General features: G+C 46.5%; 1 protein-coding gene across 4 annotated transcripts in view; it reads left to right on the top strand.

Annotated features, from left to right (window-relative positions):
- Positions 1 to 22,673, top strand: part of LIG3 (ligase III, DNA, ATP-dependent) — a 23,227-nt gene extending 554 nt beyond the window's left edge. Inside the window, exons 2-21 of one of the 4 annotated variants that reach the window (XR_550468.1) lie at positions 1,912 to 2,465; positions 4,454 to 4,597; positions 5,912 to 6,109; positions 6,781 to 6,932; positions 7,867 to 8,033; positions 8,163 to 8,240; positions 8,698 to 8,866; positions 10,437 to 10,592; positions 12,619 to 12,750; positions 13,109 to 13,188; positions 14,334 to 14,421; positions 14,806 to 14,883; positions 15,201 to 15,324; positions 15,855 to 15,997; positions 16,244 to 16,393; positions 16,568 to 16,714; positions 17,245 to 17,449; positions 17,818 to 17,945; positions 19,080 to 20,873; positions 20,909 to 22,673. Coding sequence is in view for 3 of the 4 variants with exons in the window: in XM_008572613.1 (XP_008570835.1) it covers positions 1,916 to 2,465; positions 4,454 to 4,597; positions 5,912 to 6,109; positions 6,781 to 6,932; positions 7,867 to 8,033; positions 8,163 to 8,240; positions 8,698 to 8,866; positions 10,437 to 10,592; positions 12,619 to 12,750; positions 13,109 to 13,188; positions 14,334 to 14,421; positions 14,806 to 14,883; positions 15,201 to 15,324; positions 15,855 to 15,997; positions 16,244 to 16,393; positions 16,568 to 16,714; positions 17,245 to 17,449; positions 17,818 to 17,945; positions 19,080 to 19,313 (3,123 nt within the window). In the remaining variant the exon portion in view is untranslated. Of the gene's footprint in view, positions 1 to 1,911; positions 2,466 to 4,453; positions 4,598 to 5,911; positions 6,110 to 6,780; positions 6,933 to 7,866; positions 8,034 to 8,162; positions 8,241 to 8,697; positions 8,867 to 10,436; positions 10,593 to 12,618; positions 12,751 to 13,108; positions 13,189 to 14,333; positions 14,422 to 14,805; positions 14,884 to 15,200; positions 15,325 to 15,854; positions 15,998 to 16,243; positions 16,394 to 16,567; positions 16,715 to 17,244; positions 17,450 to 17,817; positions 17,946 to 18,145; positions 18,972 to 19,079 lie in introns of those variants that run through there. The other 3 variants (XM_008572615.1, XM_008572613.1, XM_008572616.1) reach the window with 3 other exon arrangements.
- The last annotated feature ends 703 nt before the right edge of the window (positions 22,674 to 23,376 follow it).

Below are 23,376 nucleotides of genomic sequence, written 5' to 3'. Positions count from 1 at the left end.
CACGGGGAGGCTCGCGGCTCCCAGGGACCCCCCACGGGGCCGCGCGAGGGAAGGGGCCCTGTCCCCGGGCCTGGGGCCCGCGGCGACCTCCTCGGATGCCGGCCCGGTGTGCACCCTGGCCGCGCTGCAGTGCGCGCGCTCCGGTGGGAGTGTGAAAGCCTTTTCGCTTCCCTCCCGCGTCCCCGCTGGGTGGAGGAGCGCCCCGTGCCGCAGCCCCGTCGCCGGCCCCGCTTGCCAGCCCCCTCTCCCAAAGCGTCGCTGGAAGGCCTTGTGGAAAAACGGCCAGGCCCCAGCGGTTTCCTCCTCAGCCCGGTGGCTGCGGCCCTTGGGAGTGGGGGGCACCGACGGGTTGCCTCAAAGCAGCATTGTGCCTCCTCGTGGCCCAGCGCCTCCTGAGCCTCCCTCAGAGTCGGCTTCTTTCATTATTCCGGGCGGAGGCCTGCGGGTCGCTCTATAAATGACTTTCCATGGAATGAAACCCAGCTTGTTCTGAGCTCCTCGTCTTGCCCTTCATTCTCTCACTTGTCTCACTTCGTGGTTCTTAATCGTTGGAGGGGGCGTATGTAGCTCTTTGTGAATCTTATGAACGTTATGGACTTTCTCTTCCCAAGTAACATACATTTTCGAATATACATATTTTATGTACATTTTCTGGGAGTTCAGAAAGATCCCCCCCTCGACACACACACACCTAGCCCATCCATGGATTCATTTCAGTTTTCCCAGCCACCCTGTGAGGTAGGTATTATTTTCCCTGTTTTAGAAATAAAACAGACCCAAAGAAGTTAAGAGATTTCTCAGAGGTAGCCGTCCATAGCTGTATGGTCAAACTTGCACGCCTTATCCCTGATTCCAAAGTCCACCTACTTTTCTCTACACTATGTTGCACTACAATAAATAAAGCCTGCCTTTATTACAACAATGGCAGTTTCACTTCACAGTGGTATGCAGACTGAAAATAATTTCCAGTATATTTAAAATTAGAACTATAAAGATACTTTAGAAAATATGCGTATAGGGCCGGCCCGTGGCTCACTCGGGAGAGTGTGGTGCTGACAACACCAAGTCAAGGGTTAAGATCCCCTTACCGGTCATCTTAAAGAAAAAAAATATGTATATAAAAAGGTACAGACATAATCCCTATTCTTGCTGTCCAGTTCCTTCAGCATTCCCTGATTCAAGTTGCTGAATTATAAACAGGTTAATTGCACATAGGGAGCCTCTGCAATAAGAGCCAACATTTATTGAGTCCTTGCTGTGTACCCAACTGTGTTCTAAGGGCTTTACCTTTAAAACAACCACCCCTTGGATTAGGAACTATTATTAGCCACATTTTACAGATGAAGAAACTGAGGAACAGAGAGGGTAAATAAACTATCAAAGTCACCCAGTTAATAAGTGGCTGAGCTAGATTTGAACCCAGGCACTCTAGTTCAAGGCTCTGTTTAGTTGCCTCTCAAAATAGGAATTCTGATTAAATCACAAATCTATCTAGTGGCTTAATTATTTTCTGAGGATGGCATACGTGTTATATTTCTAATTAAAAACTTCATGAACATAATGTAATTTTTCTTGGTGATTAGAGAGAAACTTCAGGATCTTGTAATACTTAAAGATCATCATCCATTATGACATCACATTGCTGATGGCCTGAAAAAAGGCTTTTATGTTATTTGGATTCTCTAAATTGTGATTTACTAGATACACGTGTACATTAGATGATTGAACATCCTTTTGCGAACTGGATTTTCCTGTATCGGAACTCTTCATCCTATAGGCAGTGAATCTTTAATACTTTGGCAAGTGTTTGATTAGTCAGCATGGACTATATAAGACTCTGGCCTGTGAGAAATTGGAAGCCTAGCTCCTTGTTTATATCTCACTTTTTTTGTTTCCCAACCTTTCGTGCAGTTGCATGACTTTGGCTTTCAGGATCCTCTTCCAACAAACCCTCCGTGCACTTGGCCGAAAAGAACCGTGCCTATTCCGAGAACAACATCGCTGGGCTAATGTAAGACAATTCAGCCAGTGGTCAGAAACAGATCTACTTCATCGGTGCCGCCTCCTCCAGAGAAGAAAGCCTGTTCTATCATTCCAGGGAGGCTGTCTAAGACCACGTGCCACCAGCCTTGTTTTCTTGCCAGGATCGCATGTGGAACTGTGCAGTGGCCCCTGTGAGATGGCTGAGCAACGGTTCTGTGTGGACTATGCCAAGCGTGGCACAGCTGGCTGCAAAAAATGCAAGGAAAAGATTGTGAAGGGCATGTGCCGAATTGGCAAAGTGGTGCCCAATCCCTTCTCAGAGTCTGGGGGTGATATGAAAGAGTGGTACCATATTAAATGCATGTTTGAGAAACTGGAGCGGGCCCGGGCCACCACAAAAAAAATTGAAGACCTCACAGAGCTGGAAGGCTGGGAAGAGCTGGAAGATAATGAGAAGGAACAGATAACCCAGCACATTGCAGGTAGGGTAGAGAACACTGCTTTCTCATCTTAACTGGTGCTGAGAGAAAAGAGATAAGGAGAGTGCAACTTTTTTCTCTATTTTTTAAAATTTTTTATTTGGATATAATTTTAAATTCACAGAAAAGTTGCAAGAAAAAAAATAGTACAATAGAACACTCATATTCCCTTTATCCAGATTTACCTGTTCACATTTTACTCTGTTTGCTTTATCATTTGTGTTCATGTGCTCTCTTTATACACACGTGTACACAGTGTGTTTTTTTTTTCCTGAAATTAAGTTGCATACGTCATGGACTTTTAGTTTTATCTTTTTTTTTTTTTTTTGCAGCTGGCCAGTATGGGGGTCCGAACCCTTGACCTTGGTGTTATAGCACCTTGTTTTAACCAGCTGAGCTAACTGGCCTGCCCTGCCATTTACTTTTAAATATTTCAGTGTTTACATCTTGAGAACAGGAATATTCTCTTACATGACCATAATACAGCTATCAACTTCAGTAAATTTATCCTGATATAATACTTTAATCTACCATCTGTATACTATTTTATCAATAGATCGAATAATAGTTTTTAAATCCCCTCCAGTCTGGGATTCCAGTTTAGGATTGGATCAGGTATTACATTTAGTTGTTATGTCTCTTTGGCTTCCTTTAATCTGTAACATTTCCGTGTCTTTCTTTTATGACTTTGACATTTTTGAAGAACAGAGTACACATTACTACCCCCTCTTATCTATTAATTTATTATCTCTTATGGACTCATGGATTACTACTTTTTCCCCAGTGGCTTATAATTCATTATTGTTTTTAATTAATTTGGTACTTAACTGTCCCATATTTGGCCAGTTAGGAGCCCCTTTAAGATGGCTTCTGTGTCCTGCACTCCCTCATTATTTTTTTAAAAAAATGTTTTAAAGTACTTTCTTACTCTAAGGCATAACAAGATGTCCTTTGTCTTATTTTGTATGTGTCCTACCCCAGCCCTGGAATCAACTATTTCTCTGAGGAGTCCAGGTTCCTATTAGTGGGGAATAGTATTAGAGACCAAAATCTAAATGTTGCTTGTCCTCATTGTCATGGGTTGTCTTTGCTTCTAACCCCTTTCAGCAGTCAGAGCTAGAAAATATATGCATGTATATACACATAAACACACATACATATGTACAGATACATATTCACATGTCCGTGTGTATTCATGTACATATGCATATTTTAGAAATCTTACGCCAATACTTCAAATCCAGTTAGTCCTCTTTGACCATCATTGTCTGTAAAATAATAGTCATATCTTCAATTAAGTATAGTTCTGGTCATTGCAGGGAGATTCTAACAGTAGCTCTAAAAATCTATCCTTGTTCTTTGAGGAGAAAAAAGTCTTCAAGGAGAGAAAATTCTACTTCCTGTGTATTCTCAAGCTCCCCATCTCACCCTGCCCTGCCTTGGCTTGTGGCTTCAGCCTTTTTTAACTTCTTGACCCACTTCTTATTCAGGGAAAGAGAGATACAGGGGCAGTTAAACTGTCACATGACTCATAACTCAGCAGCTGGAAATTTTCCTACCCATGCCAAACCGACATTCTCTGTGATCCATCTTCATTTACTTTTTTGTTCATCTATAAATTAGGGCTAATTCTATGGAGCTGGGGTCTCCAAGTTTTATGTCTCAAGATGTGATTTCTGATTCCCCCCCAATCTTATCACTTTGAGAAATTGTTATATATGGGGTAAGAGGTGGAGAATGTTGATGAAAATTTAGTTACTAATAGAGGTATATGGTAACTGGGTCTTTTGATCCCAGAACACCCTTCCATCCCCTCTGTCCAATACTCTGTCACATACTCCCTTCCCTCAAAACAACTAGCCAGCCTAGGGGTAGTGCTGTGGTAGTGAAGTAGCAAGGAAGGCTGTAACAGCAGTTGATAGGTTGTTTGGAAGCTTTCTCAAAGATCTTTCACTAAAGAATATTTCCCTTCTTTTTTTGGAATACTACAGATTTGTCATCTAAGGCATCAAGCACACCAAAGAAGAAAGCTGTTGTTCAGGCTAAATTGACAACCACTGGCCAAGTGACATCTCCAATGAAAGGCACCTCATTTGTCACCAATACCAATCCCCGGAAATTTTCTGGCTTTTCAGGTAATATAGGTTAGGGCTACTTTAGCTATTATAGTCCCCCTTTTATTTGAAATCCTATTTAGGCATCTGGCTAAAAGTGAAAATTCTTTGTTGTCAAGGCTCTCATTAATAATTTGCTTCTCTCTGATAAAAGACAGGTAATGGCTAATTCTCAACATTCCATTTGTGTAGCATTTCTTTGGATACTTTAATCTCTGTTGCAGCATGTAGATGTTTGTCTTGTCAAGAATTTTCCCCCTTGAAGTAGCTACCTGGGTCAGACAGATTTTTATAACCTGTCCTTTATTTCCTAGTGTTTTGATAATGGAAGAATTTTAAGAAATTACATCCCTAAACTTGCCTGAACTGGAGGTGAAAGTATGGAAGAAGGGAGATGCTGTGCGTTGACCATATCCCTTGATTTCTCTTCATAGTTCTTACAGCTGTTTGTTCAAAGGGTTGGAATGTTTGTGGAACATGGAGCAGGAAGGAAAAAAGGATTTGAAGGGTATTTCTGTTTGTTGGGACGCAGTACAAACTAGTGGTGAAGCATATCAACTTTGGAGTCAGTGAGCTCAGGGTTCAAATCACATTTCCTAAAGGGGTAGATTGTGGCAGTAGAGACAAACTGTGAAATGTTAAATTTTCTTTCCTTTTCACTATACACACATATATGTATACACATACACATACATATGGTTTCTTTTATATAAACATAGAATTACTATTTCATAGACAGGGATTCAGGAGAACTTTGCTAGGGCATGGCGTGTAAACAGGAATTGAGATCAGGATCATGTATTGGCCTCACGTAACAGATAGCATAGAGTAGGAGCCTTTATGTGTGTAGTTTCATTTGTTTTCAGTTAACACTAGGATGTACTTTTATTAGACCCATTTTATGAATGAGAAAGCTAAAGTTCAGGTTCATTATGGACTTAGTATTTTGCACTGAAGTCTGACTGCAGTACCTGTGCTTTTTTACCCTACACCCTATTGCCTCTTTTATTATTTGGAGATATTCTTGTGATTGACTCAGTTGAGGAAAACAAATAAAGCCAAACCACTTGGACTCAGAAGCTATTTGGGGATCGAAAGCAGCTTTATGTGGTTGAAAGAAGCCTAGACCTGAGGTTGGAGGACTTGAGTTCTGGTCCCACCACTATCATTTGACAGCTCAGAGCCCTTTTATATAAAATATGTAAAATCCCCTCTTTGAGGGGATTAAGTGAAGCTACATATAAATCGTCATCAGAAGGACTAGTAATTTTTTTCTTCCCTTTTTTCCTTCTCGGAAAGGCAAAATGAATCATCTCTTGTTTCTTTCTCCAACAGCCAAGCCCAACAACTGTGGAGAAGCCCCCTCAAGCCCTACCCGTAAGATAAGTCTGTCCTCAAGCAAATGTGACCCCAGGCACAAGGATTGTCTGCTAAGGGAGTTTCGGAAGTTATGCGCCATGGTTGCTGATAATCCTAGCTACAATACAAAGACACAGATCATCCAGGACTTCCTGCGGAAAGGCTCAGCAGGAGGTGGGGCCATGAGCAACCTGAACGGGCTTTTCCTGTGAAGAGCTCAGAGCCATGTTGGCTACATGGGCATGTGAACTATCCATATGCACAGTGTTCTGTGCTTGGTTTAATGCTCTGCTATTGCTGTCTTGAAATTCTCAATAATTTCGGGCAAGGGACCCTGCATTTGTATTTTGTACTGGACCCCACAAATTATGTAGCCAATTCTGTTCAGACCACTTTGGCATATTTCTTCCTCTGCCTTTATTCTGCCCCCAGGAGGCCAGAAGAACCCATCCCATTTGACCAGTAGGAAAATTCACTATTCTGCATATTTGATTAGGTTTTTATGAACCATATGCACAGCTTGGAATAGAATTTTCCAATTCTGTTTTCTTTTTTCATCTAACAAATCCTCACTGAGCATCTGTAATGTGCTTGTCACTGGGTGCATGAAGTGAAATTCATGGCTCTGTCCAGTGGGAGTTCATCCATGGATTAAAGATGAAGCAGACACATCCACCTTCAGCCACTGAGCTCTGTGGCTTCGCCTACCATAGTGATATGCACAGGGTCTTATGGGAGCATAGGCAGTGATATATAGATCTCTTTTGATCTCGGCTTCTTTGAGATTATGTATTTATTTGTTTAAGCTTGATTTCTCAGGAAGAGTTCCTTTCTTCTGTCTCCAGATGGTTTCCACGGTGATGTGTACCTAACAGTGAAGCTGCTCCTGCCAGGTGTCATTAAGAGTGTTTACAACTTGAATGATAAGCAGATCGTGAAGCTTTTCAGCCGCATTTTTAACTGCAACCCAGATGACATGGCACGGGACCTAGAGCAGGTCAGAGGAAGGAGAGGGTAGGCCACATTCTAGGTGGGGCTTTGCCAAGCCAGGCACTTGCATTCTCTTTTTTGTGGTCAGGGCCTACTGTTTTAGGAAACTGAAACCCATTTGAGCAGGCATCCGTAATGGGGGCAGCTGAATGTGAGGCTACAGCTGTTAATTTCATAAGTTTCTGAGGACTGAAATCATACCATTGCTGAGCCACAAAATTCCTGGATATCAAAAGTTGGTATATGAGCCGGCCCGGTGGTGCACTGGATAGTGCGCCGCTTGGGAAGTGTGGTGGCGCTCCCGCCGAGGGTTCGGATCCCACATACAGACCGGTTCCCGCTCACTGGCTGAGCGAGGCGCGGGGGCGACGCCGAGGGTTGCGATCCCGTTGCCGGTCCCGGTCCGGTACGGGGGCGACACTGAGGGTTGCGATCCGTTGCCGGACACGGAAAAAAGACAAAAAGGAAAAAAAAAAAAAAGTTGGTATATGAGATTCTCCTCCATCTCTCCTGGGGCTCTATTCTGGACTGTTTTTTTTTCTTCCCTTTTCCCCCCTATAACTTGGACTTATCATTCAGTTTTGGTTTATTCATGCCTCCATCCTTAGCACCATAGAAAGTTTCCATCCAAGCACTCCCATTATGTAATGACATATTTGTTTCTTAGTTCAGATTCTTAAGCAGGAATCTAAATGACTCAGTCCCTGGATTCTTGTGTCTCTTCTCAGCTAAGGCAGGTGGGTAGATCCTGTGGTGAATAGACATGCCCCTTCTAGGAACTGTGGATGGGGATAGTGTCTCTAAGAAGTGAGATAAATATGTTCAGTTGGGGACAGGAGTTATGATTGAAATCTCTTAATTTATCTTTAGTCCTGGGGTCTTGGAGGATATACTTGGCCACCCTGGGATTGCAGAAGTGGCATTTTGGTTTTTGGAGACAGGGTGACGTGTCAGAGACAATCAGAGTCTTCTTTGAGCAGAGCAAGTCTTTTCCTCCAGCTGCCAAGAGCCTCCTTACCATCCAGGAAGTGGATGAATTCCTCCTGCGGCTCTCCAAGCTCACCAAGGAGGATGAGCAGCAACAGGCGCTGCAGGACATTGCCTCCAGGTGGGAGAGCTGCCCCAGTGAAACCATGCCTGACAGGGATGGGCTTAGGGAGATGAAATCACTTGGGAAGGAAGGTTCGGGGCTATAGAGGTCTTCAAAGACCAAGTTAAATATGCCTCATCCCCCTAGGTGTACAGCCAATGACCTTAAATGCATCATCAGATTGATCAAACATGATCTGAAGATGAACTCTGGTGCAAAACATGTGTAAGTACCAGCTCCTCTGACAGCTGAGCTGCCAGCCTCCTTTATTCCCAGCTGGTGTCAGGACTTTGGAGATCTGATCTGGAATTGAATCCTCATTCCACCTTCTAGTGGGATCCTGGTCCATCATGTGACTTGTCTTTCCCTCCATTTTCTCATGTTAAAATAGGGATAACAATACCTTTCTCACAGAGTTGTTACAAAATTGAGAGTATGGAATATGTTCAGTAAGTGTAGTATGAGTCCCTTGCCCACTCCAGCCCCCTTCTCAGATAAGGTGGCATCCAAGTAAGCACAGTTTGTCAAAAGAGCTGAATTTTCTAAGAGTATTTTTTTTCTATGAAAGTCTTTAGACAATAGAACACAACCACTTCTCTACAGATTGGGATCTCTCTTCTCTGTGAGGACCATAATGTCAGCGGCATTGGTTTTGTTTCCTCGCTCCCATTCCCCTTGGCAGGTTAGATGCGCTCGATCCCAATGCCTATGAAGCCTTCAAAGCCTCACGCAACCTGCAGGATGTGGTGGAACGGGTCCTTCGCAACGAGCAGGAGGTGGAGAAGAAGCCAGGCCGGAGACAGACTCTGAGTGTTCAGGCCTCGCTGATGACACCCGTGCAGCCAATGCTGGTGAGGAGCACTGCCCCACCCCCGCTCTGTACGCCTCTGCAAGTTTCACATCCTTTGGGGTGAGATCTAAGAGGGCATGAATGTGGAGAGCTCTTGCAAGGTGACTGGAGGAGTTTGGGGAAGGAATAGTGGAAGTGCAGGGCATCATTTTGCAATGGGGAAGTGAAGGCAAAAAAGAAGACAGGTGATCTAGTGGAAAAACTAAATGCTAGTCTTAGCTGTGCCACCAACAAGCTGTAGAATCTTAGATGAGTTATTTGGCCTCTCTTGGTCTTTAGTTTTCTTGTGTGAATGATGTCTGACACTCTCTGAAGCATCTGCCTAGGATGGTTTATCTATCATCTTACCTGAATCCCAGTAGATGTGTTAAGTAACACCTGAGGTTCTGTGACCTGCCACAAAGTAGCTCTGAGAGTAAGCAGCAGAACCAGGCTTCCTAGGACAGGGTTACTTGGGAAGGGAGAGGAAGCTTAAAGAATGAAGACCAGCTCTGATAGAGATAATTTTGGACCTCTGCTCATTTCATGAGAAATGGGATTTCCTTTCTGTCATCTGTTTTCCTGTGCAACAGGACCCAACACGTATGCATGGGGTTTTCCAGTGGAGTATGGTGCTTTTTTTTTAAACTGTCTTACGTGTTATACTGAAGCCTTGGTTTAGAGTTCTTTGTTTGGGATAGGGAAGCATTTTGTCCCTGCTAGGAATGTGAGACAACCAGCACTAAAACAGTGAGATCTCCATCCTAGGGATAGGACTCCAGTCACCTGCAGTAGTGGCCTTTCTGACTTTTATAAGAACTTTTCCTGGAGTCTGTTCTGCAACCTGTCAGTTGAAGAGTGGCATGGGTTATATAGCTTAGTGGTTAACCACATAGGCTTTGGAATTGGGCCTAAATTTAAATCTCATTCCTGCTGTTTACTAGCTATTGAACATTAAGCAAGTACCTAATCTCTCTGACCTTCAGTTTTCTCATTCATAAAATGAAAACAGTGTTTGTCAGGTAGAATATCACATCACAGATGAAATGAGATTATTTAAGTGATCTGACAAGCACCCAAAAGGTAGCTATTGTTGTTAGAGTCAGGCTGGCATAGGTATGTGAGTAAGCACTCCTGTGTCTGGATGTCTTGTGCCATGGATCCCTCATCACCGTCACCCTGCCAGCCTCACTGTCACCTGCACTCCTTAATCTTATGTCTACATTCCTCTTGTGTTCAGATAACCAGTGTGTTTAATAATAAGCCAGAGGCTCTGCAATACCCTAAATTATTGAGGGAAAAAAATTAAATCCTATTTCAGTGGAATTTTATTTGTTCTACAATGAATAGCATTCATATTCCTCAAAATGCAAGCTCCTGTGTCAACTCTGGTGATGATTTCATAGAATACAACATTGCCTATCCCTTTCCATTCCCATCACCTTCAATGGCCTGCCCTGAGCATACGCTCTGGGCAGTCAATCCCAAGGACTCGGGTCCTGTCCTGACTAACCTAGTTCCGGGCTCTTTGGTTGTCCATGCTAAGCCGCCCTTCACTGAAAGTCTCCAGGCTTTGTTTTCCCCACCCCAAGGCCGAGGCCTGCAAGTCCATCGAGTATGCCATGAAGAAGTGTCCTAACGGCATGTTCTCTGAGATCAAGTATGATGGTGAGCGAGTCCAGGTACATAAGAACGGGGACCACTTCAGCTACTTCAGCCGCAGTCTCAAGCCCGTCCTGCCTCACAAGGTATAAGTTCCTTTCTTTCCTCCAGGACTGCCTTGCCCCTTCCCGTCTCTAAGAAACTCAGAAGCAGAGTTCCATAGCCGTTCCAGCTATTGTACATAACAGGGTTTGGTTTCTATTTGCTGAATGAATGAGTGGATTTATTTAGTCAATTTTGGAGTCTTCTAGTAATGAAGCACTGCCCAGCAGGGACAGCCAAAGAGTCCAAACTTGGGTTAGTCAGGACAGAGCTCCCTGGGACACTGATACTTCATTTGCCCACAGTGACATTGGGACAGTGAGCTTAGCTGTTGAGTTGCTGTGCTCCTCCTGAACCAAATTAAGGCTCATGTACAAGGGACTGTCATTCATTAATGTGTTCAACAAATATTTATCAAATGCTTGTGCACCTTACAGCCAGTGGGCATATAGCAGTGAAAAAAATGACCAAAAGTTCTGGCTGTCATGAAACTTGGATTCTGATGTAAATACAATCCCATGGGGGACATCTGGAGTCTAGATTCCTGCCCTAATTGGGGGTGGGAGCATTGAGGACCTTGTTCCTCGCCCTTCTCAGCTCCCAGGGCCACTGAGACGTAGGGGTGTCTTCAGAGAAAAGCCGCTGGAACATCTGGCTTCCGTAACTTATGAGTAGATGGAATTCCTGTCCTTGCTACCCGCTTCTTTCCTAGCCCAGACCCAGTTTTTCAGAGCCCCAGGGATCAGGGGGGCATTTGTGTGGTCTGTGTGCTTACCTGAGCCTTGCCTTCCTGGAGTGCTGGGGACAAAGCAGTCAGACCATTTATTTCAGGTGTCCAAGAGGAGAGCTAAGCAGTGGCCTCCATATGGAGATTTACTGCAAGTTCACTTATTCTGTGGAGCTCTGTAAAGTTGCTGAGGAACTGCTCCTGGTGAGGTTGCTGTTAAATAGGCACTTCCTATGGCCCAGGAAGAAGTTTGAGTATGGCTTTCCAGAATGAGCCCTTTTCCTGTTTTCCCTTACCCAAGGTTCACTCATCCCTTCCTTCTGATGTGCTTTTGGTTCTTAAAAGGCTGGGTTGGGGATTGAAGGGGAGTGGAATGGATGTGGAGGCCTTTCCTGTTCCTGCTGCAAGCATCCTGGGTAGTGATGGCCTGTGTGTCCTGCCCAGGTGAGGAATTGGATCATAGTCGTACTCTTTGGACCCCATGCTGGCATCACTTGGCAAGAGCTGCCTGGGTTACAGTGGGACCTTTCCCTGTATAGAGCCAATAAAGATTAGGGCTCTTCCTTTTTCAAGAAAAACTCAGTTCCAAACATTAACTCATTCTGAACATGACTATGGGTTCCCACTTACAGAAGACACTGCTGTACAGAAGAGATTTCCTTCCTGCTCCTAAGAGTGTTCATTTCTTCCTGTCTTCTTTCCAACAGTCTGTTCTCCCCTAACCCAATTCTCCCCATCCATTTTCTGCAACAAGCACTAATATCTGCCTGTCTGCCTTTCCTCCTTCTCTCCCTCTATCTCCTCCCCCGCTATGTTCACTCTCTCTGTTTCTTCCTTTTTTCTTCAAAACTCTGCTCTCGCTACAGCCCATAGAAAGTGGCTCCACATGGGCTGACCTCTTTGTGGGTCTGGACAGAGGCACTAAAACAGATACCCTATTCCTCTTGTCCAGGTAGCTGACAGGGCCTAGCTATATGTTTTGCACATTTATTGTTTTTTTTTTTTTTTTTTTGTCTTTTTTCGTGTCCGGCAACGGATCGCAACCCTCAGTGTCGTGCCCGTACCGGACCGGGACGGCAATGGAATCGCAACCCTCGGTGTTGCGCCCGCACCTTGCTCAGCCAGTGAGCGGGAACCGGTCTGTATGTGGGATCCAAACCCTCGGCGGGAGCACCACCGTGCTCCCAAGCGGCGCGCTGTAGCAGTGCGCCACCGGGCCAGCCCAACACATTTATTGTTATTGTCCTGCATTCTTTCTGGGACCTGAGGTTTGCTGTCCATGGGTTGGCCTTGGGTCCCAGCTGTCCATTTATCTCTTACCAATGCTACCCTCCTACTTCCAGGTGGCACACTTTAAAGACTACATCCCTCAGGCTTTTCCTGGGGGCCACAGTATGATCTTGGACTCTGAGGTGCTCCTGATTGACAACAAGACAGGCAAACCACTGCCATTTGGGACTTTGGGAGTGCACAAGGTACTGGCCTGGGGCTGTAGGTGAAATGAATGAATGAGTGTGTGTGCTGTGACTCTGAAGGGAAGAACGTACCACTTAAGGTAGGGGTTATTCTTCGCTTCTGAACTGTTTCTGAATTTAGCCTTGAGCTTATATATGTCTTTTTTTTGCATAAAATGTTGCTGGTACTGGAACCAATTTATGATTGGGTTGGTTTCCATTCTACTGAGTGCCCTTATGGTCCAGGGGCTTCAGAGCACAAATAAGATTTTTCCATCGGGTGTTTCAGAGGGCTTCCAGAAGTGTACTGGTAATCCCCATTTTTCATGCCCTCTGACTTTTGTTCCTCATGTACCTACTACCTCATTTTCCCTTGCAGAAAGCTGCTTTCCAAGATGCTAATGTCTGCCTGTTTGTTTTTGACTGTATCTACTTCAATGATGTCAGCTTGATGGACAGGTGAGTTGGCTAGCATCTTTAAAGCCAGGAACTGCCAGGAATTTGTTTTCATTTCCTGGGTGGGGTGGTGGTGGGTTTAGGTTGGAAAGAAGGAAGGGGACGGGGCTGGTGCGTATATTCCTTCATGCCCAGGTGCTTGGCAGGGGCAGTGGCAGGAGGGAGCTGAGAGGCAGCACAGTTGCTACATAATCAACTCCCCATTTGATGTGAGGAAGAGTGTTGACTCCATCTGATCTGTGAGAACTTAAGTCACAGAGGAAACCCAAACTCCCAAAGAAACTTATCTGCTAAAGCTAAATAGACTGTTGCAGAGAAATAAACTGTGAGCACAGTGGGGTTTCTGTTTATTTCTTCAGTAGCATCCATGGGGGCTTAAGGCAGATGTTTTTCAGCTCAGAGGTTTCCATTTCAGAAGAGGCAGACAACAGGAAGCTCCTGATTGTAGGGGAGGCCATGGATAGGGTTGTCTTGGGGACAACTAGCAGTCTTGACTTGGATGAAACCAAATGCTTGGGCCCAAGAAACCAATATTTGCCCCTTCCACGCTTAGAAGTATATCCCTAACCCTGCTCCTCCTGCAGTGGCCACATCCTTGATTGTGGAAGGAGAAGGAAGTAGAAAAGAAAAAGAATTGGGGTGGGGGGCAGGGGTGGTTAGAGTTGGGATTTGGGTGCTGTGGCCTATCTCAGCCTGCTGACTCAAGGACCAGCCAGCCTTGGGATTGGGGGGAAGCAGGGTACAGGGGCTAAAAAGTGAGAGTCAGAGTCATTTTTCAAGTCGGACCAGTATTTATAACATCTGGACTAGAGGCCAGTTCTCTTTGGGCTTGATAAAATAGAAACACAAACTATCACAAAATAGAAACACAAACTATCACTCTAACCTGGCTTTGTGCCACTACTCATAGTTGTCCATCTTCAGTCACGATGGAGCCCTCGCAGCCCTTCACAGCAGAAATATTACACATGAGGGCTTCATCAGCACCAGCTCTAACCAGCTGAGCTAGCTGGCTAGCCCACATGAGGGCTTTAATCCATGGCAGACCACTCATGAAGCAGCAGCTTTATCATTGCCCCTTCCCTCCTCAGATTTCTAATAGGGCTGGGAGGATCCTGGCCTGACCTCAGCTCTCCTGTCCCCCTTAGGCCTCTGTGTGAGCGGCGGAAGTTTCTTCATGACAACATGGTTGAAATTCCCAACCGGATCATGTTCTCAGAAATGAAGCAAGTCACAGTAAGAGAAGGTTCTTCCCATAGGCAGGGTCAAAATGGTTTGAAAGCAGAGCAGAGAGCTCCTTGGGTCAAGTGTGATTAGGAGAGTGAGTCTTAATTATTCTCTTATGGGGGCTGCTGATGTGTTTTCCTTTGACTATTGTATATGTTGTTTACTAGTCTTCACGCAGGAGGGCAGGGCATGGAAATCCTCCAGTAAGCACCCTATGTCTCCAAGTCACAGTAGGGACGTTCCCTGCTTTGCAAACCCTTTGCCCATTATATTCAAGTTAGGGTGTTTCCAGTAGGCATTTTACTAGTGTGTGAAAAAGAACAACCCCCACCTCACTCCAACGCCATCCTCTATTCTCACACCAACCTCAACATTTCTCCCTTTGTCCCTCAGAAAGCTTCAGACTTGGCTGACATGATAAACCGAGTGATCCGGGAGGGGCTGGAAGGGCTGGTGCTGAAGGATGTGAAGGTAAGATGGCCACACCCTCTGCTTTCATCTGCAGGCTTGAAGCCCTCTCTGCTGAGTCTTTCCGGCCCTGGCAGGAGATGATGGTGGCAGACTGTGGTAGGGGTGGATGCTGAGGGGAGCCTTTCCAGGGTTTGGACAGGTCTGCTCTGAATCTAGAGGATGGGTTTGTGTATGTCTCCTGTAGTGCCCAGAGCCTGAGAACTCTTCCCCAGAGTGAGCTGGGCACTGTGATAGATCTGGTATGTAGCAGTGAAGAGGTATCCCACCCTCATGGAGTTTCTGTTCTAGTTTGTGGTCTCTCTTTTGTTTCCCCTCAGGGTACATATGAACCTGGAAAGCGGCACTGGCTAAAAGTAAAGAAAGACTATTTGAACGAGGGGGCCATGGCTGACACAGCTGACCTGGTGGTCCTTGGAGCCTTCTATGGGCAAGGGAGCAAAGGTCAGGATGGCCCCTGGGATGTTGCTTTTTTGGAAGGGGCACCACTTGAGATACAAGCTGGCTTTTTACTGCTTGATCTGCCAGCATGGGCAGTCATAACTTCCGAAGTTGTGGGATCTGGAGCCCCACCTGACCCAAGTTACCTCAGGCAGGAACATCAGAGAGTACAGACTTGGGCAAGAAAAAGTCAAGCAAGAATACCTTGTGCTAGCCTGGAACAAGGGAGCTCATAACCATTTTTTCAGGACCTGACAGCTTTCTCCTTGGGGAAAATCTCTTCCCTGGCTGGAGAGAAAACCTGGGGTCTGAGGAACTAATACTTTTAGGCAATCTGCTGTGTGCCAGCCACTATTCATTTCACCACAGCCCAACAGGTTGGGTGTGATTATCCCTAATTTACTGAAGAGGAGATTGGGGCTCATAAAGGTTAAATAAGGCCCAGACCCTTTCCCCTTTACCAGGCTGCTTCTTACTGGATTTGTGGGGCTGGCAGAGATGCTTCCCACCCTCATCCCATGCTCCCCTCCCAGGTGGCATGATGTCCATCTTCCTCATGGGCTGCTATGACCCAAGCAGCCAGAAGTGGTGCACAGTCACCAAGTGCGCAGGAGGCCATGATGATGCAACGCTCGCCCGCCTGCAGAAGGAACTGGACATGGTAAAAATCAGCAAGGTGAGGAAAGGACCTGGTTAACCCTGGCCTACTGAGACAGAGGCTGAGCTTTGGGGACTACAAGTATTTATCTGTCTCCCAGAAAGGAGAGCTACTGCTTGGCCATGGGAGAAGGATTAGGCCTTAAAATCTGAGTGGCCACCTTGTAGAAAATGGCTTGCATGCCCTCTAAGCCATGCTCCCTCTGAGCAGGGAGGATCACATGGGGTAAGGGTCAGCCTTTTTATCTGTCACATTTTCTCACAGTCCCATTGTGAAGAGAGGGGGTTTAAGCCGGTTTCAGCTTGGGAACAGCCCAGAACAGCATCTTTTCTCCTTCAGGATCCCAGCAAAATACCCAACTGGCTGAAGATCAATAAGATCTACTACCCTGACTTCATCGTTCCAGACCCAAAGGTATCAACCCTGTGGCTTGGGGTCGAGAAGAAATGGGACTTCCCTGAATTCACTTAGCAGCAGCAGTAGTCTCCCAGCTGTTAGCCAAAACCTTTTTGGATTTAACTGTTCTGTATTGCTTCTAGCTGTTTGAGAGATGTTTTCTTATTGACCTGCCTGACTTACTTCTGACAGAAAGCTGCCGTGTGGGAGATCACAGGTGCTGAATTCTCCAAATCTGAGGCTCACACAGCTGATGGTATCTCCATCCGGTTTCCTCGTTGCACTCGAATCCGTGACGATAAGGACTGGAAGTCTGCCACTGATCTCCCGCAACTCAAGGTGCCAGCTCTTAGGTTCCATATGTGTCCTCCACCCCACTGTCCTGGCCTTGGAACCTTGGGCATCTGTCTTATTCACATGTCCTCTGTCTTCTCCTTCCCCCATTCCACTGGGACAGAGCAAGAAGGTCAGTTAGAGAGGGAGGGTGCCAGGTCAGGAGCAGCAGCACTGGGCCTCCTTCTGCCTGCATCTTTGAGCAGAGAGCCTTGTATTCATGAGGCCCCACTGAGCAGCCCTTGGTCTAGAGAGTAAGAGCTTGCTGTCATAGCCTCCTTTTGATGGCCTGTCCCAGCCAGCAGTCCGTGCTTTGATGATTAAGAACTAGACAACAGTGATTTGTACCGATTACCCAGGTTACAGGGCCATACTTTGGAGAAGCACCAAGGAAGCCAGTTCTTTTTCCCTGCTCTTTGTCTTTCTCACCTCTTTGTTTCCCCGCCACATTTCCCGAAAACACACCACACACACCTCCGCTGAGGCCAGTGTCAAAGGGAATGATACCACCCAATGTTTTCCTTCCCCCTCCTCAGGAACTATACCAGCTGTCTAAGGAGAAGGCAGACTTCACTGTAGTGGCTGGAGATGAGGGGAGCTCCACTACAGGGGGCAGCAGTGGAGAGAACGAGGGCACCTTGGGGTCTGCTGTGTCCCGCAAGGCCCCCAGAGGTTCCCCCAACAAGCCCTCCGCTGGTGCCAAGAAGGCAGAAGGAAAGTTAAGTAACGCCAACAGCAAAGGTAGTGTAAGGATAAGGGAGGGGAGTGGGGTAATGAAGAGGGGGTTTGAGGGTAAGAGATGGAAAAGCAGGGACCCAGTCTCACATTCCAACTCCTAAGCTCATGTGTGTCCAGCCATGGGCCAGAAGCTGTTCTGTTGGACACTCTATATCTGCTCAGCAAACCTGAATGACAGCACCCTAGGGGGGCCAGTCTGCCCGGGGGATAAGTCAGTTCTGAGCTAAAGGGCTTGGCTGATAGCTCTTCCCTCCCCTCCCCCCAACGCTCATAGCAGAGAACGGGCCTGGTCCTTCCCTGTGCTGCCCTTGTCCTCGGAGACCATTATCAGCAATCCCTGCTCTTAGTTCTTATCCCAAACTGTCCTGCAGGCAACATGCTGACTGCAAAGCCTTCCCCTGTGAAAGTGGGAGAGAAGCTGTCCACAAAGTCTTCTCCAGTGAAAGTGGGGAAGAAGCGCAAAGCTGCTGATGAGACCCCGTGCCAAACAAAGGTGAAGGTAAGAATAACGCACCACATGGGCCAGTTTGGCCCAGGGCCTTGTGTTTCCAACCCTCTGTACTTGAATTTTCAAAGTAGAAGAATAAAGGTCTTTGGGGGAACATTAGCTAAACCCCTCCCCTCCCTGCAGCTGCTCCTGTGTTGAGGGCAGGGCAGCAGTGCTGCTGCTCCAGCCTGTGCACTCTTGTTGCCTTGCAGAGGCAGCCAGCCAGCCAGCAGAGAGGAAGGAGAGCTGTGCCAGCAGGCAGGAGATAGAACAGCTCAGCCTCGCCAGGAGAGGCTGCAGGCACCCACCCCGCTGCTGATCCCAAGTCACAATTTACAGTAAAGGGGAGAAAGCTGTGTGTGGTTTGGGAGTGTAGCAGTATGAGTTTGTGGTCAGGGTGGGAGCAGGACCAGCCAGCAAGGAGATGGGGAGAGGGCACTGGCTTGGTGACTCTCCTCTCACCTGAGGTAGCTTTTCCCTTTTATACTCATTTGTCAGTCTCAGGTTGGCAACATCTCATGAGCACCCACTGAAGCCAGGAACTAGGTTTAGTACTGGCTCAATCCTAGGGAGCTGATTGCCAAAAGGGCAGAGAAATGAACACATGATCACTACAGTTTGCGCCCAATCTTCCCCTCCTCGGCCCAAGAATAAGCACAGAAATCTGACTCAGGGCCTGAACCCAGTTCCCAGCAGACCAGTAGAAGCCCTTACCATCTCTTTGCCCTGCGCACAGCCCCTGCACCCTCCACAGTAATGAGCAGGACTCGTGCCCCTCAGTCTAGCTAGTTGTGCAGACTGGGCTGCTTGATCTTCAGGGAACGTCACTGAGTCTGGGAGCATTGAGTCTGAGCACCATGGATGGCTCTTAGAGACGTACTTTTCCCGTATCCAGGTCTCAAATGTTGGGGCCCATCCCTTTGCTCTCCTTTTCCCCTAGGCAGGGATGGTGGGGAGTGTAATTTGTAGTGACTGGAAGATGGGGGTATTGATGCCTGGTCCTTTTCTTCAGTAAACTCTTTCTGCTTGTGTCCTGAACTCTAGGCCTCTTCTGTCTACCTTTACTCTGTCCTGTGTTCATCTGGGTAAAGACCCATCTGCACCCAGTGCCGGTCCGACCCCACCCTGACCCCTGTGCGTTTGCAGGTGCTGCTGGACATCTTCACTGGGGTGCGGCTCTATTTGCCACCCTCCACACCAGACTTCAGCCGTCTCAGACGCTACTTTGTGGCATTCGACGGGGACCTGGTACAGGAATTTGACCTGGCCTCAGCCACACATGTGCTGGGCAGCAGGGACAAGAACCCTGAGGCCCAGCAGGTGTCCCCAGAATGGATTTGGGCATGTATCCGGAAACGGAGACTAGTAGCTCCCTGCTAGGACTGCTGTCTTCCTCTCCCTGAGGGTCGTATTCTCCCTTATCATACCACTGGACTGGGCTCAGGCTGAAGGCGGGTAGACAGATGAACAGAATGGGGGGATGGACTTTCTTCTCCAAGCAGTGCATCTTCCAAAATCCACCAACTCTTCATGGTCTCTTCTCGACCAGGAATTAGTTGCTGTGGATGTCACATGAAGTCAGTTTCTCTGCTGGTTTAAATAGATCTTTCAGATCTGGGTGCTGAATATCTTGCAGTTATCTCTGGAAGGCTGGGCCACTGAAGCTCTGTCCACAAAGTGTTCTTTTTACTTCCTGGCTCATTTTAAAGTTGTATAAAAGACTGCCCTCAGAAATGCTTCTTCTATTTGGCAAAACTTGTATTCAGCCTGGCCCCTTTTGCCAGGAATGAACCCTCATTCGAAAGAAAATGAACTTTTATGATGACTTTATTTTCTGTTCTCCTATCACAGGGTGAGGGGTCTCCAGTTTGAAGGGAGGAGGACTAGAATCAGGTGGGAAAACGTGGCCTTTGTGAGGAAAAGGTAGTTATTTGGGCTACTCCTCTGGGGGCATAGAGGGCTCCAAGGAAGATCTACCTCCCCAAAATCTGGAAACAAGACTGCTCTTTAAGGATAAAAATCCACACCTGAAAACAAATTTACACAACTTGCTTACAAAGAATGGCTCCTCTGCCACCTGAGGCTGATTTATTTGAAGAACAAAGGAAGACAATTTAGTGTAGACAAGTGCTGTTCAATGGAACTTTCTGCAGCAATGGAAATAGCCTGTAAATCTGTGCTGTCCAACTGAACTAACCACACATGGCTGTTGAACAGCTGAGGAACTGAAGTTCATTTTAATTCAACTTCAAATGGTCACATGTTGCTAGTGGCTGCCACACTGGAGAACACAGGTGTAGACAGACCTGGTTCAAATCAGAGGCCTGGAATTTAACAGCTGTAACCTTAGGCAAGTTATTTATCACCTGGGCCTCAATTCCCCAAAGTAGAATGGGAATTGGCATTGTACCTAAATCATAGGGTTGCTGTAATAAACTCAGATACATTTTGTGTAAAGCTCGTAGCACAGGGCCTGGCACATAGTCATCTAGAGTTGGGAACACCACCATTGGTGTGCATGTCCAGGCCCTACCCAGGAGAGGGGACCCTGGCCTATACCTTCAGAACCCTCAACCATATGTCTGCATGTTATAGCTCATACTGAGTGCAGGCTTATCAGGATGCCATATGGTTATAGACTAGTTTCCATGTCACAGTCCTGCTAACTGTTGAGGGTCAGTTCTTATTATCAACAAATTAGGTGTTTGTCTGTCTCCTGTGAGCTGGGTTAATGTGACTCGGCCCCTGAAGCACTTGAATGTCCGGGCCTGTAAGATTGAGGGCCGCCGCCTGCCCTCACCTGCCCCCCATCCCCACCCCAGTGTACTCAACTAAGTAATAGTCTGCTGGGAAGCTGCTTGTCAGTCAACTTGGATGCCAACTTTAATCTGACTGACCTTTGCTTCCACCTGCTGTTTAAAAGGGGGCAGGGCAGGAAGGGTGGGTACTGCCCTGACAGAAGGGGTGCAGGAGAGGGGGGTACTGCCCTGACAGAAGGGGTGCAGGAGAGGGGGGTACTGCCCTGACAGGGGGCATTGGCAGGAGGGGTGGGTAGTGCCCTGACTTTAGCCCACGATATTTAGTTTTTGAGTAGGCACCATTCAGTCTGGCTTCAGTATTGAGAATAAGACACTTTATTCCATCCTCGATAGAGGCAAAAGCTGCTCCTCCTTTGAGCACTGACCTACATAGGTTTCCATCCCCGATCCTGCCAAAGTCACTGCCCTCTCTAGCCTGGCTGACCTAAACCCAGCCCAACTGCCCTTGCTGGCTGCTTACAGCATGCACCCCCACAGCAAAGGGGCTCTGCCAGCTGAGATGATCATCCCAGTAATGAGCTCAGCCCCTTGACCCTTCTCTACTTTACCATGTTATCTCTAATTCATTGTCAAGGGCTTTTTGTGTTTCCCTCATCTTTGACATGTCTTTCTTTGCTGCTGAGACTAGACTATGCATACAATTTGGTATCCTTTCATGTACTCCCACAGCACCCTAAGCAACATCATCTTAAATCTTTCCAGCCGAATGCTGGCCTCCCTCTTTTGAACGTTTCTTTGCATGCTGCTGTCTGGCAGCAGGCAGAGGTCATTGCTGGGTGCTGAACAGGTCAGCTGCCTATAGCAGTGAGGGCAGAGTGCTATGGCTCAGCCTGGCGTTTTTACACCCTTTTGGCAAGATTCCTACCTCTTTTCTCCTCAGTCATGGCAGATATGCACATAATCTTGTTCTCCCAAGGGCTGCATTCTCAGGAGTCTAGTCTACTCCCTTTCCCTCAGGCATCTGGTCAGGGAGGTGTGTACAGGCCTGTGCACACACAGCAGTCTACCCAAGAAGCTGGGCCATCCTCTTCTAAGCCACACTCCCACTGTGTCACAGCTGTATCCAAAAGCTTCTATTTATCTCCAAAGGTAGTCTGAAGACTACTGGGCACACTAGCTATCCTCAGATTACTCTAGACCAGTGTAAATATCTGAACCTACTTGGTGCTTCTTCGGTGCGCTCCCAGCACTGCACTCACCCGAGTGAGCCACGGGGTCGGCCCGCTCCTGTTCACTTCTGAGCTGTTCTATGGCCTCTCTCACATACTACTTGTGAGGTCTTGGGCAAGCCACAACACTGAACCAGGGATATGTTGACCAAGGCCACATGGTCCAAACCTCTCCAAAAATAATGCAGTATCTCGAGCATACCTGTGGTTTATCAGTTCTTTTGTCAGTCTTAACTGTCAGATCTCTGGCATCTTCCCACCAGATCGGACAGGCATCTATATTGAAACTTTATTACAAAATTATAAAGCAAAGCTCTGTAACAAAAAATACACATTTTAGGTTTGCTTTAACACCCACGAAAGTCAGAGAACCTTAATGTAAGCCACTTGAAGTAACACATTCACATCCAAGAGATTTCAACAAATTTATACAATATATATTGAGCACTAATTCCTGTACAGCTTATTATTAGTTTGGATCCAACTATTCCAATATATTATGAACCAGTCAGCTGTCCAAGTCTTTTAAAACAAGTCTCAAATCTCAGAGCATTCACTGGAAAAGCCATGGAATAATTGAAGGAATTAGATGTTTCCATGATAATTAAGACCAAGGATCCATGAGGGGCAGGAGGGGGAGGAGGGTTCAAAGATAAAAACAAGTTTCCTACCTGGGTTAGATATTAACTAGAATGGGATCCTGGAACTCCCAACTTTTATTTGGTGTAATAATAAAGGTGATAACAAAAGAATCAGGTTGTTTTGACACCTTTTTTCCTAAATGGAAACCTTCACCAAGAGTATAAAGATTTAAAGGTGAGTACTTTCTCCAAAATAAGTAAATGACATCAGTTCTGATGCTTTTTTTTTTTTTAAGATGACTGGTAAGGGGATCTTAACCCTTGACCTGATGTTGTCAGCACCACACTCTCCCAAGTGAGCTAACCGGCCATCCTTATTTAGGAATCTGAACCCATGGCCTTGGTGCTAACAGCACCACACTCTCCCAAGTTAGCTACGGGCCAGCCCCAACATCAGTTCTGACTCTTACTGAGGTTACTAACAGGCCATCAGTATATCATTTTCAACTCATGTCTAGGAGGGCAATTGGGAAGTAGGGGGAGGTAAGGCCTCAGCAGAGAAAGCAATTTTTAAGTAGGGAGGGGGCCAGCTTCTGCCCTGAAGTTATTGCTAGATCTTCACTGAGTTGCATATACACAGACCTGTTTCACAGTGGAATCAAGGAGTAGCTGAGTGAGTGATCCTTTGCTAAACTGGTAGGCATTGTAAACTATTTACTGTCCAGCAGAAAGGTGAAAGGAGACATCTTCATGGGAAAACCTGACTTCCCCCAATTCCTACAGAGGCTGTGGCCCAGAATCAAATTATCCAGGACTTGGTATGTCAAGGTAAATGGCCCAGTGTTCAGCTGACAAATCTCATTCCCCTGAAGGG

Source organism: Galeopterus variegatus, unplaced genomic scaffold (genome assembly GCF_000696425.1).
Source record: "Galeopterus variegatus unplaced genomic scaffold, G_variegatus-3.0.2 Scaffold812, whole genome shotgun sequence".
NCBI classification, from domain to species: domain Eukaryota; kingdom Metazoa; phylum Chordata; class Mammalia; order Dermoptera; family Cynocephalidae; genus Galeopterus; species Galeopterus variegatus.
Note: the sequence above shows the minus strand (reverse complement) of the source record. Positions and strands in the feature narration are given on the sequence as shown.